At 40.8% G+C, this 16,748-nt stretch overlaps 1 protein-coding gene across 2 annotated transcripts in view; it reads left to right on the top strand.

Moving 5' to 3' along the window:
• The window catches only part of LOC119129041 (Kv channel-interacting protein 1), a 32,495-nt gene continuing 15,747 nt past the window's right edge, over positions 1-16,748 (top strand). Inside the window, exon 1 of one of the 2 annotated variants that reach the window (XM_037262033.1) lies at positions 1-222. In XM_037262033.1, the coding sequence (XP_037117928.1) occupies positions 135-222 (88 nt within the window). In that variant the 5' untranslated portion in view covers positions 1-134. Of the gene's footprint in view, positions 223-8,618; positions 9,105-16,748 lie in introns of those variants that run through there. The other variant, XM_037262036.1, reaches the window with a different exon arrangement.

Genomic DNA, 16,748 nt, shown 5'->3' with positions numbered 1-16,748 from the left:
CGGTAGGACACATACAGAGAAGAACACCCTCCTCTTTATGTTCGTCATCCTCCACAATAAGTTAATTTCTATATACCACGACTACTTTTTCTACTTTCCCACTGCAAGGGTAGGCTGGTTCTGCTCCGATCAGCATGTCTGGGTGTGCCAAGCGCTGCAAACGGGCTGTTGTCAAGTTTGTTTTGTCCCTTCACAAACTGCTCACGGGGACACTCATTAAAGGTAAGTGCTTAAATTTGTTTTTTTAAAAGCAATGTTTTAAGACCTGTGCACATAATTTCAAACTGTGAAAAATGTTAAACGTGGCTTGGTTGCATGGCATTAGAGAACTGGGCTATTTAAAAGCTGGACTCCAGCAATCCTTTTATCCATTTTTTCCATGCACACCACATGTAACATTTTTTTTTGGGGGGGGTGCTTGACTTCAACCTCCTCTTGTGCATGGTTGACCTTCTTTCTTCCTTTGTACGTTGTTCAGTGATGAAAGCGGCCAACTAATAGAGGAGCAGAGATACGATAAAGTTGATATAGGACACACTTTTGATAAATGTGTGTAATAAAAAAGGAGCCGCACATACGAGATGCTAAGGAAGATGTGAGGCTGTTGTTATTCATTAGTGTGTGGCTTGCGCAGTTGTACATACATATGTATGTGTGCGCACGCGTGTAGTGTGTGTTGTTAACAGGGGGCTTTCATTTATTGCATTGTGGGGCTTTTATTGTGGAAGCAGCAAAAGAGCACACAAAAAGAGTTGCCTTGAGGCACACACACACACACACACACACACTGGACAATGTGGGGATGGGAACATCAAAGATGTGGCACACATGGCATACACGTGCACATATACACAAACATGATTTTCGACAACAAGCAGTATTGAGAGCAGCTCTGCTGTTACTTACATTGCGTAGACATGCAGTTGCCCTCAAGCTCTCTTGTCATCTGTTACTCTCAAGTATGCACGCATGTATGCACATACTCACAGTGGATATGAAAGGTCTACACACCCTGGTCCAAATGTCAGTGTTATAAAGAAATGAGAAGATAAATCATTAAAAAAATTAGATCTGGGGCCTATTCAAGGCAGAAAGAACTATGAAGTTTCAGTAACAGTTTGTGTTAGTACAAAACATTCAGGTTGTGCTAGAAGAAAATATATAAAATATAAATAAAAGTCTCTATTTTTTATTTGTATTTTTTAGAGGTTACTAAATAGCTGACCTCCATTTTTAAATGAACAGAGGAAATCTAAAGGTTGGCCGGAGTGTGGTGACTAGCATGTAACATCCCTTTGAAAGTGATTAGTTATTCTGAGCACAGCCAAGTTCTAAGAGAGTGAGCACACTCTATTGTTCATTGTCACCTCCATTTACAAAAATATTAAAAATAATATATCAGTTTAAGCCTGGTGGAACATGTTTTGTCAGGATTTACCATGACATGACCAAAATATTCCTTTGCATGTATTCAACCTTTTAATGCCAGTGGTGAGAAGATGGTGCTTTTTAAAGGCAGTGTTACAGTGATTTACTTTGAAATGTCGTCTCCAGAGGGACTAATAAAAGGAGTTAGGTCACATACAATTGATGGATGTGAAGACATCCCCAGAGAAAAGTTCGAACCTGAGTCACACATTTAAAAAGATGAACATCTTTCTAACAGGACCTTGCGGTCTCCTCAAGCCAATCAATCAAGCCAGTATGAGTAAATTAGTTAAAATAGTTAAAATTTCAGTAAAGTAAAAATGTCGGCAAATAAAAATATTTCCCAGAATGCGTATAGTAATTGACAACAGCAAGAGCTAGTCAATGGCTGTGATTTGAAAGTGGCTTTGAATTGTCAAAAAAACTCAATGTATGCAAATTAGATGCACTGTTACGTCACAATCAGGCAAATTCTGGATGGCTCGCTAACTTGTTTTCTACATGGGAACATAATTTAACAAGATTAACTTGGTTGCTTGATTTCATAAGTGAAGGGTGGGCAGATACTACTGAGACCCAAGTATTTGTATACAAGCAATTCAAGTCAGTTTTTCATCATATGTCCCCCTTCGAATCCATTTATTTCTTAGTGTCTCCCTAGTTGCTGAGTCTTATTGTCTTCACACAAGGCACCCAAACAGTTGGTTGATTAAGCAATGCTGACCTCTGCTGTTTCTTTTAAGAACATGCAGTTATTTGCAAGAAAAATCTTTCACCATTTCAACCACTTTAATACTCACATCCGAGCATCACCAGTGTCGCTCACACTTCACTTCATTCCTTCTGCAGTCTCCTCGATTCGTTGAAACCTCAGCAAGTTTTGATAGAAACTTCTTTTTGGCCCTTCTCCTCTTCTTTGGTCCACTGGCACACGTCTGCTTTCTTTTGCCCACAGTGAGTTTGTTTTGCTACCAGCTTCCTGAATGAAGTTAAAAAAGAAGGACATAATTTTCATCTTTTGGTAAAGTAAAGAGTGTAAAGAGAGTAAAGAGTAAAGAAAGTACAATAAAATATTCTGTTCTTTCGATTACGGTTTCATATACTACACGTGTGTTCAATTGCATATTCTACAAAGCTCAATATACTGTAGATTTACATAGAAGCAAAAAACAGAATGTTACCAACTATCAAGGCCCTAACCAACCAAGAAATTAAATTTCAAACCTCCTATATAAATAAACCTCCTATATAAATAAATAAATGAATAAATAACTAAACAAATAAATATTGAAAATAGAAAAAAACACAACCAAGCGTTGACACATTTCCACTTCATTTATAGAGTGATTTTTTTTTAAAAACATTTTTGAACAAAGAAAGGGAACCGCACGTTTTCATTTTAGTTTCATAATTATTCCATTGATGAACAAAAGAACGAAAGAAGGTGAAATAGCCATGAGAATAGAGGGAAGCGCTCAAAACGATCATGATTAAATGATGATTTTAATGTTTTCAAGCATGTGGCTAAAACAATAATAATCAAAGAAAACTTAATTAGTGAGTTTTTCATGAGCCATTTGCAAGTCCCTGAAAATCTGGAGGCCTGAGGCAATTGCTTAATACTAAGTCCGCCCCCTGGTTATTAGACGCATTATACATATTCCTCTCATTATATTCAACATATTATCATGACCCATTTTTCTCCTTGGACACCGCGCCCATGTGGGGAATTTGTCAAACTATTGCGGATATCCAGTTTGTGTCTTCTTATAAATGTCATCGATACATTCCATACCTCTGGGAAGAGGAGCCTGCGCTCCCGCACCACCAGACTCACCAACAGCTTCATACTCCAGGCTGTTAGGATCCTGAACTCTCTCCCCCCTTCTGCGTAGCGTCCTGTACTTTTGCGCTCTATTCTGACTGTCTGCTGTATGCACACTTGCTCCATTTTTGCTCCTCTTATTTATTGTTATTTGTTTATTTATTATTTATTCATCACTCTTATTTATTCATTGTTTGTGCCTTCTTGTTTTTATTTTTTTGTGTTGTTTACTTGTATGTATATTGTGTACCATGTCTTGTCACCGTGGGATAGTGGGAACGTAATTTCGATCTCTTGTGTGTCTTGGCATGTGAAGAAATTGACAATGAAGCAGACTTTGACTTTGACCTCCAATTGATTCTGTTCCAGAGATGACCTCCACTATATTACTTGGCCCCCCCTTTTTATAAGAGCCGTCAAAACCAGAAAACACCATATTGCAGCAGAAACCACTTAAGTTGGCTTTAGAGCATGGAGGGTATTTTTTTCCTTAACTTTGCTCATGGTTTCATCAAGCTGCAGGCACCAATTAGACCTAATCCCCATCAACACCTCCTCGGCTTTTTAGTGTCTGTCACACTCCTCATTTCTCTCCCCAAAACCTTTCAGCCCTGAGTGTGTCAACTTCCAGCCTGTTCTCCCATCTGAGAAAACTCTTCTTCCGTCCTCCGGTCTGTCTCGACACTTATTTTTTGTACAGAAATGCATCATTTTTGTCTGCAGGTGGCTTCAGAATGTCCTTGAAATCATTTTGTCATTCTAGTACAAGGGCTGCGAATTCCAATTGATCATTTTATCAACAAGTTATGCAGAAGTTGGATAATGAGCCTCATCATTTGAATCAGATTGGTGGACTCTCAAAGGTCTGTCTCTCTCTCTCTCTCTCTCTCTCTCTCTCTCGCTCGCTCGCTCGCTCGCTCGCTCGCGCGCGCGCGCGCGCGCACGCACGCACGCACGCACGCACACACGCACACACACACACAAAACAGTTCACCCTTATCTGTTGGAAAGCAGTGTAAACACTCATGGAGGTTCTTGAGACGTGATTAAAAACCGGTCCATGATCGAGATATCCTATCCTGAAAGTCATCAAAGGGCTTTTTCATGGAATAAGCCGGAGCCGACGAGTCACTGCCTGGACGATAACAGGATCGCGGCCGACGGCGCGGACTTGTGGGTCTAACTGACAAGACGTGTGTCTCATAAGTGCCACATCAAATATTCATCAGCGTCTTTCTTCATCATTTATTCTCTTTGCGCCCCCCACAGTCCTGTGGGACTGAATTGCACTTTTCGTATTCCGCTAAGAAGGGAAAGTGTGACGGATGTGTGTAAATGAGCATGCGGAGGCAAACAAAGACAAATGAGAGGATTTAAACTGTGTGTTGCATTGCTAATGTGTGTTGGTGCTTTTTTGTGGCTATTAGTATGTATACGTGTACATCTACTGGCGTGTGCTTGGTTTAGGAATGCTGTCGTATCACTTAACAGCCTCATGCTCATGTTAAATCCTAACGCGCAATAATGCATTCAGAAAAGTCACTGAGGAATCAAGATGCGTGTAAACTAGTACAACTAGTTACCAGTGAGGCAAAACTGTGCACCAATAAACATCTGTGTAATGCCAGCACAACTTGTAGGAAAGCCTTAGATTAGGGCTATTCAATTAGCGGCCCACGGGCCACATGCGGCCCAGAACCAACCCCCGAGTGGCCCAGCCTGTGGTTCCAGCTTGTCGCCTGAATTGAATTGCATTCAAGAGATGTAGAGGCTTTCTCGGTTTGCAAGATTTCAATAATTCCGACAGTGTTTGATAGCGTGAATGCAAAACTCATGTAGTTATTTTGAAGCAGTGTGTGTTTTTGTATTAGTATTACCTGTGCACAACATTTGTTTACTAGTAAATTAAAAAAAAAAAAGAATAGTTTGACAATGTGTTTCATTCTTGTTTTACTAGTGCACTGAATTGCCCCACTGGTGAGGAGAAAGCGTGAACTCGTTCCTGAAGTTCAGGCTGGATGGCTTCCCATCCATGCAGTGATTATCACCTCCATCACTCAGCAAGCGACACGGCCACCAGTCAATGGCGGTGTTTATATTCGCTCCACAGAACACAACACAATACTTCACCTGGAAGGATAATGACTTTGTGCCACCTTAACTAAATTGAGCATTTGTTCAGACAAACAGCGGGACTGCAGGAATAACACAAGCAAGGTGATGCTGTGTTTAAACCATTGCGAGCAGGAAACAAAGTGTCACGAAAATATTCGTCTGTAACAGGTTCAACTTCTTCCTTTTTTGCTAGTTATGTTGTTGTACTCTCAGCAAAATGACCTTAAATCACCTTCTACACTCACTCTTTTATGGCGATACTTGATGGTGCGCATGAAATTGAGTTATTTTTTTTCTTTTTCCATTTCCCTGACAGGTGGCATAAAGTATGTAGAAAGTTAATCTGCGTGAGGATTCATTGCCGGACAAAGAGACAGCAGCTGTAGCCTTGATGCGACGAATGGGGCGTTGTTAGCGATGGAGCCCCTCAATCAATTTAATAATGTTGGAACCCGTTACAAGGCTGCTTGCATGCCCCTTGTTTTAGTTGATCACGGTGAATGCAGATATTTTCCTTAATTAAATTTTATTTTTTACTAATAATTCCCAACCCTAAAGTACAGTCAAATAATAATAATAATAATAATACAAAGACTTACGTAAATTGTCTCCTAAGGCGGGAATTTGACTTTGAGCTTACATTTTTACATTGATTGCGGTCTCTCTACTGGGAGCTTGTGCAGGAGACATGAGATGGATTCTTTGCAGAAAGACTTGGCAGGTCTCCGAGTCACCTTCTTCCTGAGTCGTGTCAGGATCACTAAGCTCGCCCCCTCCTCCGTCAACGAATCAATCTGTTGGTTATATGATGACTCAGACGACACAGCAGATTCTTGTTCTTGTCTCTGGATGTTCTCCATCTTCATCTCCTTCTTTTTATCTTTCCCCTCCATTCTCTCCACTCATCCCCCACCTTCAATTTGCCCCCCCATGCCTTCCTTGTCTCACCCCTCCCATCATTACTCTCCTCACCTCTATGTGCTCATCAATATGACTGATTACATCCCCACCTTCGTTTGATAGAATTTGGCAGCAACTAAGCAGACATATTTATTATTCACTGCCTTCTCTCTGCATTTCCCCCTCTAGTCATCCACCTACCACACTCTCACATGTTCTCCTACATTTAAAGTTTATTGTGTTGTAAATATGATGAAAGTGCAAAAGCAAAAACTTCACTCAACGTAGAAAAGATGTGCAGTAAATCAAGAAAGCTAAAGTGGATTGTGGTTGAGATTTTAAATTAAACCAGGAAGCATTGACACTGACGAAGCAACAGATTTGGAAAAGCAAGCTATACCCCATCTGTGGCCTTACTATAGAATTGTTGTCGGCTCCAACTATGGTTTGTGACAAAATGTTGCTTCTGTCGTTAAAAATCATTGTTTAGTCTGAAAAAAAAGGCTGTTCACAGTAATGTTATCAAAAATGATGGGAACATTTTGTTTGGATGGCAGAAAAAACTGCTTGCTAGTTCTTTTCTTCTCAGCATGAACACTGAAATTTAATAAAACTTTCTTTGGTTGCACCAAGTTATCAAAATGGATAGTGTATATTCACTTTTACTATTTCACCACCTCTAGACATGCCTCATCCGACTGTCACAAAACATTTCCGTCGTTCGTCCGTGCTGGTGGATAGCATGAAATTATTGATTCAGCATGTCAGAAGATGAATAAGTTTTCTCTTCATAAAGCAACTGTGATCTCTCGCTCACCCTAATGAAACCCCAGGCCATCAGAACTTTCCGTTGAACTCAACTGTGGATGTGCAAGATTTGAGTCACATGAGATTATACTCAAATTAGATTGAAGTCAAATTTAGGATTTTGGACTTTCTTGGCTAAAACCTAAGGAAAATTGGATTTGACTTTAATTTGGTATTCATGAGACTTTGCTTGACCTAGTTTTGATTGACATGCCTTATATTTGAACATATGCATTTTTAGCAACAACGGCATTTAACTTCAGATGTATGTATAGTACCAACTTTGAAGCATAACTTCACACATGAGCGAATTGATACCTGCTCAAACATTAACTATGAATCATGTCGGTTATGCATTTATGAGAATAAAACAAAGCGAGAGAGACAAGTTTGGGACCATTAAAGAAGGATGTGATTGTGCATGTTAGTACGGATTCTGGTATGTACTTGCTTGAGACTTGTCGATGTGACTTTCATCCACTTCTTGGTGTCTGTACGGAGGACTTCAGAGGAGAAGCTTTGACGTGTTTGCAATCTTCAGTGACTCTCAGATTACAATGATTTGGATATCCCAAGTAAGGTTTTAGTACAGTATAAAATAAATGCTACAAGAAGGAGTCTGGTGAAAGGGATCAGCCTGCAATGACTGCTACACAAGTTTCCTTATCTCAATTCTTCAGCTTATATTTGGAATTGAATCTGTTTATCTGAGTCTCTGCAAGAGTGCAGAAAAGTAGCAAAGTGAATGAAAAAAAGTGTGCGTTTGCAATGACCTGCTGCAAATGGCTGTCGATATGAAGGCTTTCACTTGTTTATCTCCTTGTTTTCCTGCATGCCTTTTTCTCATTTGCATGTAGATGGCCAGCAGCAGCTGCAGCCAATAACGTCTCATATATGGCCCCGGGACGTTATGGCTCCATTACTGGCCTTGATGACCCCTACCTGAATTGCATTTTTAACGACAGCCACGTACGTGATTGAGTTTGATTGTGGGCTGCGTCCCAGTGTTAGTTTTTCTTTAGAGTGGGGATATTGCTTCCTTGTGCATACAAGGTTTGTTTCTTCATCGTGGTGAAAGGTCCACCAAAGGTGTCCTATTTCCTCAACTACATGAGATTTTACAGTTTTGTGTGATTTTATGAGCAAAATACTTGTTGGACAGTGACATTGCTTTCAGCAGAGAAGAGATTGTCTGGTCAACCAGGTGCATCCACGTCATCCTTGCTTTGTTACCATCTACAAAGGAGCAATTTTAGTTGAATAACTTGATCCCCCATTCCACCTCTTTGCTTCCTGTGCAGTCATTCAAACCTTGACCCTTCCCAAGTCCTTACAGATGAGCTGCTGGTCCCTTTTGTAATTCCAAAACTCTGCCACCTTATTATCTCCATTTTTGGCACATTTAACATGTGAATGCTCCTTTCTGCCTTCCTCTTATTTAAAAAGCACGCGCACACACCTTTCGACTAGTCCCCCACCATGTCTGTGCAACAGTGTGCAATGCTTCGTTTTTCACCAGACAGAGCGACTGAGAGCAATAGGAGAGCGAACCGCAGACGGGGAGGGGAAGATACAGAAAGAGGCACTGAGGAATTGAAGATGAATGACAGAGAGAGAGAGGGAAAGCGAGTGAGAGGGGCATGTAAAAGAGGCAGCTTCAGTCACAGCATAGACAAAGGTGGCTTCAGAGTGCATGTGCGTGTGCGCCTCCCATATATTTGACCATCTTACTCACACAAACTCTCATATGCACACACACGCCCGGAGCCCGGAGCGGAAGATCCCAAGCTGTGTGGGTGCGAGGAGGCGGTATGAGAAGTGATAGCTGTACTTACACACATGCAGCTGGCTAATGGACTAACTTAATTAGAGCGCACACATCCACTGTAGATTCACGCTTTGATTACAGACACACAAACACACACTCTTGCACACACACACAGCGCAACCTCTCTGTGACCAGCTGTCACCATGGGTCTTGTGATGGGGACCTTCTCCATGCAGTCCAAGCAAGTCAGCTACCACAGAGGTAAGATTCGATTGGAAGATTTCAATGTCCCATCGAGCTTGTGTTTGTATTAAACGTGCCAGGTTGTGTCTTTGTGGCTGTATGCTTAAAGTTGTTACGTGTCTTTGTGCTCATGCATTTTGCACAAGCGGTGCATTATGGGGAATGACTAAAGTTGGCATAAAATAGTCATTTATTATTGGTTTATGACGAACCCCTCATGAGACCATCTGTCCTCTGTTTGAACTGTGGATTTGGGAGTCTGCGCTTGTGTGTTTTTCAGTGTATGTGTGTGAAGTGGAAGAGCCGTGCCATTGGGCATGTCTATAAAAGGTGATAGTATTTACTTCCGTCTGCTCTCCAAGCCAACCTGTTTCCTGTCGCCTTTGCTTCTGTTTGACAAGTGAAAACTGGCAGTGGCTCTTGCTACATTTCAGTGCGGTGACTTCATACTCTGATGATGTGAAAATATTTAAGAAGCGTGGCAGTTTTAGTTGGTGTGCTGTGAATGCGCACGTGATCGGCTGGCATTTGTTGACCTTGAACCTCATGTTTGTCACTTGGCACTTCATGTTTCATCAAGCGTATCCTAAAATGCAGTTCAGGAACACGCGCCTGTGTGACAGGCTGTGAATGTTATGGAAGTCCCTTATGAGATTTCTTTTCATGTGATCCATATTTACTGTTGTGACTGTCAAACAGTGGACATGCACACAATGTGAGACAGAAGGGGGGATAGACACTTTTATAGACCTTATAAACGCTTGAGTGAAATACAGGCATGTATACTAGCTTCCTGCGTGGGTTGTTTATTTTAATTTCCATCCTGCGCCTCATTTCATTGCATGGCAACAGCTCTCAGCAGATGCTTCAGATGGCTGTCGAATGAGCCACTCGAGGCTCATTTTCAAGGTGGATGTTTTCTCTCTGAAAAAAAAATAAGCGAGAGCCACAAGAAGATAAATGAAGCAACACAGCCGTTGGACGGAAAGTGGGCCGTGTTTTTCCGTGCTGCACTCATGCTTGCAAAGTAAAATAGAGATGTATTTTGGGTGTGTGTGTGTGCATTTGCGGGGAATCTCTCCACTGGCTCTGTCAACCTCCAAACAGCACGTACTTTGAAGTTGCCACTGTGTGCTGGATCAAGGCAATGGATGAGTCAAGGAGGCAAAAATGGAGAAAAGTTGAGAGAGGAAGGTTGTTTCTCGGGGGCTGTGTGTGTGTGTATATATCTGTGTGTATGTGTGTGTTTCACCATCTGCTGCGCTGTTACAAAAAAAGGAGGCCAACACTCATTTTGCATGCCTGGACCCTTCTTGATCAGAACCCAACAACCAGCTGGGATAGACCCAAAAGGAAACTTTTAAACTTATTTCTGGGCGTTAAGAATAATAATTGTGACACATGTGTGTACTCGCATGATCTGCATTGCTCTAAAACCCAATGGAATGACATCACTTTACTCATGTTGAGATGCATTGTGAGTTTAATAAACCATTTATTCTTACTGGCACGGCGGTGAATTAGCATGCTTTGTCTCACAGTCGAAAGTCTCTGGGTTCGGATATTGAGTTTACAAATTCCCCTGTGCGTGTGTGTGTGGGTTTTTCCAGGTGCTATAGCTTCCTCCCACATCCCAAAATATGCATGATAGGTTAACTGAAGGTTCTAAATAGCCCATAGATGTGAGTGTGAGTCTGGAAGCTTGTTTATCTACGGTATACACTACCGTTCAAAGGTTTGGGGTCACAAAATTGTTTGGGTGACCCCAAACTTTTGAACGGTAGTGTATATATTTATTTAGATAATTATTTATAGATTATATATATAATCTTCTGTGTAAAAAATCTTCTAATATATATGTATACTTATATTCATAGATGATATATAATCTTATACAAATATAAGATATAATTTATAATATTTAATTCATAATATTTTATTATAATAATATTTACACTACCGTTCAAAAGTTTGGGGTCACCCAAACAATTTTGTGACCCCAAACCTTTGAACGGTAGTGTAAGTGCCCTGTGGTTGCCTGGTAACCAGTCCGGGGTGTAACTTGCCTCTTGCCTAAATAATCTGTGATAGGCTCTAGCCCTCTTGCAAGACTAAAAAGGAAAATAGATGGGTGTATAATAAATGAGTGTACACGTAAAGTAACCGGGAATGTACAACTGGAGGAGCAATGGGGCACTCTCGGACGAGCCCTTTTAAATTGTAATAACAGTTTTCACCGCTAGGTGGCAGACAGCTAGACTATGATTATAAATAGAAATACGTATATGTTCCAAAATCACAGTAGGTGGTTATATTTTTGTTTGCCGAGAGTGGATCTTTAATAGTTACAGTTCAGCATAAAATCTATCAGTTCTGCACATTCATTCAATAAAAAAAAAAAGACATACCACCGTACACAAATTTTGTCCTTATTTAAAATGGCATTATCACCATTTGTGTGGTTGGGAAGCACTGATGAGAAATCAATCACCTAAGTTGCCCATCCCTCTTTCAATCAGTCTGATTTCACCTGTATGAGTAAAAACACATTTTATTTTTATTTTCATTTTGTTTCATTTAATTTTAGCTTTTTAGGATTAAAGCAGTGGCTTTAAATTAGGTCACGCTTCTCCCCAGAAGGGGCAGTCGAGGAGCAAAAAAGCAAAGTTGCTAATGACAAAGTTTGAATGCTCTTTGAACTCACTGCACTGATTTATAGATGCCATGGTGTCAACCAGGGTTTCCAATGTGGGCATTGCCTTTCATTAGCCTTGGTCAGTTTTGCTTTTCTCAGTGTTTTTTTTTGGGGGCGATTTTTGACAAAATTCTTGTTATGCTGCTGGCTGTTAACTCATCACAGAAAAGGCGTGCGGACGCATCATCTCCCCCAAAACCCAGAAAGATGACACTTGCCGTAGGGAACCTGTATTCTAATCAAATTAAACAAAATTTGCATTAGTATAAACAGATACAAATTTATGTAAAAAATAATGCTTTTGAAAAGCAAAGTACAATCGCCACTGCATGTGTCATAAAGGTTTTAGCCTTGTTCTTTTGTGGTTTATTAACTGACCATGGTGATAACCTCAGATTAACATATCAGTTATATAGTGTGAGGTTTCTGTGGGGAAATAACATAACTGTAAATTTTGAAATCCATAGTTGTGTTGTATTGCATACTGATGAGCTCGGTGACAATTTGGTGCCAGCGCAAGCCATGTCAGCACACACAAACACATTTCTCCACACGTAGCTGTGCTGTAAACAATAAAATCTGCCGCTAGTCGACACCTTCGCCCCCTGCCCCGTTTGTTCCTTTTTTCGTAACCATCGTCTCTTGTTTCCATCTGTCTGTCAAGTGGATTTTTCATGCTCTCACTTTGTCTCGCTTACACTCACAAGAGACTCTTCCCTTCAAGGTTTTGCATTTATCCACCCTGAGCTGCTCTTGGCTTGATCTTTGATGATTCCATTTTCTTTTGGGCTCTGTTTATTTCATGTCTCATTCTCTCAGATTCCTCTCTGGCTCAAGTGCAGAGGATCTAATCTAGGATCTTTCTGTTTGAAGCCTCAGCCTGAACGTAATCATGTGCAGTTTTTGTGGCTCATATTTTGGGTGAGTGTTGGAGTGTATTGGACTGCTGCAGGGCTAAAGAGTTGAAATTATGTATTGTTAATGGTGCTTTATAGTATCCGCCCTTCTCTCTCATCCCTGAACATCAAAAGAAGTCCACCAAAAGGACCAATTAAGGCAGCAAAGGAGTTTTAGTAGATGCATGACAACATTAGAAGCGTGTCTCTTTGGATAATCCCATCAGCACTGTGTGTGTGTGTGTGTGTGCGTGTGTGTGTGTGTGTGTGTGTGTCATTGTGTCATGCTTTCGGAAGCATCGATTTGATTTAATTATTTGAGATAAAATGTCAGTATTTCATCTTTTATCCGTCGCCAATGCAATATGGAACTCACAAGGGGGGGAAAAAAATCAATTCTCAACCCACTCCATGTTTGCATAACATTTTCAGACAGAAATCTTTGCTCTGTTTAAATCAACAGCATTTTCCACATGATTTATTTCTGTAGACAGCTGAGCCCGCGCTTTCCTTCAGGCTCCTTTGTTCAACTGGAGCTGATGACAGAAAGGCAGATGAGTTTCGACTTTTTTTTGTTTGCTTAAAACCTGTGTGCACATTTAGAGAACTGCCAACAAATCCAGTAGGACAGTTGAAGTGAGTCATTGCATGCGTTCACGGAAAGAGCAGCTGAAAATTCTGCGAGTTGAGGGGTGGAAAGATTTCAAGCAAATAGGGGTACCAGTAATTTAATGAAATATTTTTTAGCCACACTTAAAGGGGCAGTCCAGCAATGATGGTCAATTTTCCACCAACACCACAAAATATGATGGAAGAAAACAAATGTGTAGTTTCGTAAACATACATACAGAAATATATTGAGATGTTCTGAACCTGTGCTGGGTGCTTTTATCGTTCATGCTCGCTGTATTATACTCACAGCTATTTCATGGAAACCAGACAGATCGAGCGAGACACATTCGTGGAATAGTGTTCCAAGCGTGTCATCGATAAGAAGATGCCGAGCCAGGAGGAAAGGTCACAGCGACACGTCTAATTATCGAGAGGCCCAATCTGACAATATGACAAAAGAGGCCATGTAAATGAAACATCTTATCTGGAGAAATAAAGGAGTGGGAAGTAGGGAGACAGCAACCCAAGATGAGCAGATTCAAATCCTCATCCTGATGCAAGTTGTATAATTGCACTCATTCAGCTTATTATGAGGTTAAAAACAACAACAACAACCGTGTTATCCAATTGGCAGTCCACATTAGTTTGCGCACAGCAAGCCTCCCAGTGGGGAACATCACTCCACTTATTTTTCTGTGTTTTCTCAAGCTGCTGCGTGTCCCCCGGAATCCCCGGAAGCACCTGAGGGTTGGCAAACCTTTTATAGCTGTCAGATTTTTAGCTGGTGGGTAATGATAAAGAGGAGGAGGATTTCCTTTGTCCTATAATATAGCTTGTATAACACACTCACTACTATCACAAGCTCCACTCTTACACATCACCCTTTATGATTTCCATTTCATGCTAATCATATGATTCAAATGATAAAAACTCATATACTGTGTCTACAAATTTACGTTTCTCAGTAATGTGAAGGATTTTCATACAAATCCCTGCACCAGAATGGAATTAGTCCACAGAAACAGTTTAGCTGAAAATGTTACAGTTATAGTGAGCCCAAAAGACTCAGCAATTTCCAAATTCCAATCGCCGTCTGTGGCTTGGGCTGTATTTATTCATAATACTCAATAATTAAAACCGCACCATGAGTGTCGTTTTTTTCCGATTGGACTTTAGTGCAAGCTTTTTAAATGAAAAGATAGCAGTCACTCGTCTGCTCAGACATAAGTTTTCACCGCCTTCATGTCTGTCTCCTCGCCATTCTCCCCCTACCCTTTCTTGTGTGATGAAAGATCAATAGCGGAGCTGCCATTAATTATTCCCTTTTTAATATGATGGGTGCAAGAAGCACATCCTAATAAAGATAGAGACGTGAGGAAGGAGTCATTTGAAGCCGAGCGGATATTGATATTCCTGCCAGAGACAGATGAGTGACTGATTATATGTGCACAGATGGAAGCGAAACATGTACAACTGTTAGCTCCACATGTTAGCTGAGAGGTGCTTAGAAACTAATAAATCTGTGTAAAGCGCTTTTAAACTTGAAATTTCTCACTCTCCCACTTTCCCTCATTCTGTATATTCTCTTACCCCAGAGATCCAATGTCCCACTTGCTCTCTATTTTGACTTCATTCTGGCTCTTTTCATACATTTCATTTTCTTCCCGCCTGCATCACACTCTAATCTCCCCCTGGAAGCTTTCCTGGCCTCTTTCCTCCTCCTTTCTTCTTGCGCTTCTTCTTTTGCCAAAAAAAAAAGACTTTCCTCATCCTCCATATGTTCCACGTGTCTTCCCACTCTCCTCGTCCCATTTTCTGCTGCTTTCCTTAAATCTGCCGTTCACACTTCCACACCAACGCCTCTCAACAACCAGATTATTAAAGAGGAGCGACATGGACACAGGCCTGTCACAGAGTAACGATACCGCGACAGAAATGGATTAAGACGTGAGATTGGCTCGCGGATTTCAAACGACAGTAACATCGTGCGGCAAGATTTATAGGTGGAGATGGCGAAAATATAAGGCTAGCAGTGCTGGAATGCCTGAAGACAAATTCCCAGATAAGGGAGTGGGGAGAGAGATGGATGGAGGCTCAGGATGAAGTCAGGAACATTGACGATGGGTTACAAATCACTTTGATGGCCTGTTAATTCCTTGACGTATAATTCTTTTCTATAGAAAGAAGAAACGCGTGTCCACGTGTTTGTGCATGCGTGTGTAAGCTGCTTAGATAATGAGCCGAAGCCATTCTCCTCCTACTTTGTAGGTAAATATACAGAAACAGACCTCCACCTTAGGTATGTCTTCCAGTGCAAGAGTTTGATGGAACGTTCTGCCTTTACAGAGACAGTAACGCTTACTTTTGATTGACAATCTATAAGTGTCTTTATCATTAAAGACATAAAGTGGCAAAATAGGCATTGATATCAGATCAAATCCCTGTTTATTTATATGTATGCAATCAAATGCCGACCAGGCCGAGGTATAGATGGACGGATCGCTCTGACGTGAATTCATAACATTCATACTTGTTCTTATTTATACAAACAGTAAAGATCTCAGATTGGCTATTATTTTTTGATTATTATGGACACAGGTGGCTTGACAGTAACAACACACTCTTCTCCTAATCTCGTCAATCTTTGGACCGGCATAGCCGACATTTTGCTTACCGCAGCTGTTCCGAGTCTATTAAACTGTCCATTTTGTTGAGGGATGCTTCAACATGTTTACTTCCTGCGGTTGATTTGAACCAGATGATTCCTATTTGCTACCTGTTGTAAATTGGGTCATGTCTGCAGGCTGCCTGATACAGAAAATGCCAGCAAGTCACTTTCAACATAGATTCCGTACCGCTCAGCAAGTCTTGAGATTTTAGCTCACAGAATCTCAAACTGTTATGCATTTTGCTTTGCTTTTCCTTTTTTTTTTTTTAGGAAGGGGTGTGTGTGTGTGTGGGGGGGGGGGGGGGGGGGGGGGGTCGAGGGGGGGCGGTATAGGTACCAACTCAAAAAATAGGCTTTAGTAAGACTGCAGCTATGTAGAAAATATAGTGTTTGATTATTTCTTTTTTTAACTTAAACATTAATGATATTGTTGAATTACGTATTCTTAACAGTTTCATGACAAATAAAAACACATTCCTTTTTCAGTAAACCTTTGCCTTTCCATCAGTAAATTTAGGATGTATGTTTTTATATACCTTTTTACCAGTTTTTCCATTTTTAGGGTGAGACAACTTTTAATCTTCTCCCGTTTTCTTTTCTTTTTTGTTTTTACTAGTTTTCTCACTGTCAAGTTTTGGCATAAGCCACTGATTCTCAAAGAACAGTGGTGCCTTTTAATACAAGTCATCGTGTGACTTTTTTTGCCATGCGGTACGGGCAACAGTATAAGATACAAGTGCGCGTTAGTTGCCCAAAGCTCGCAGGCAGCAGCAAGCTTTATCATATCGGTT

This window comes from Syngnathus acus, chromosome 10, assembly GCF_901709675.1.
Source record: "Syngnathus acus chromosome 10, fSynAcu1.2, whole genome shotgun sequence".
In the NCBI taxonomy this organism is placed as follows: Eukaryota; Metazoa; Chordata; class Actinopteri; order Syngnathiformes; family Syngnathidae; genus Syngnathus; species Syngnathus acus.
Note: the sequence above shows the minus strand (reverse complement) of the source record. Positions and strands in the feature narration are given on the sequence as shown.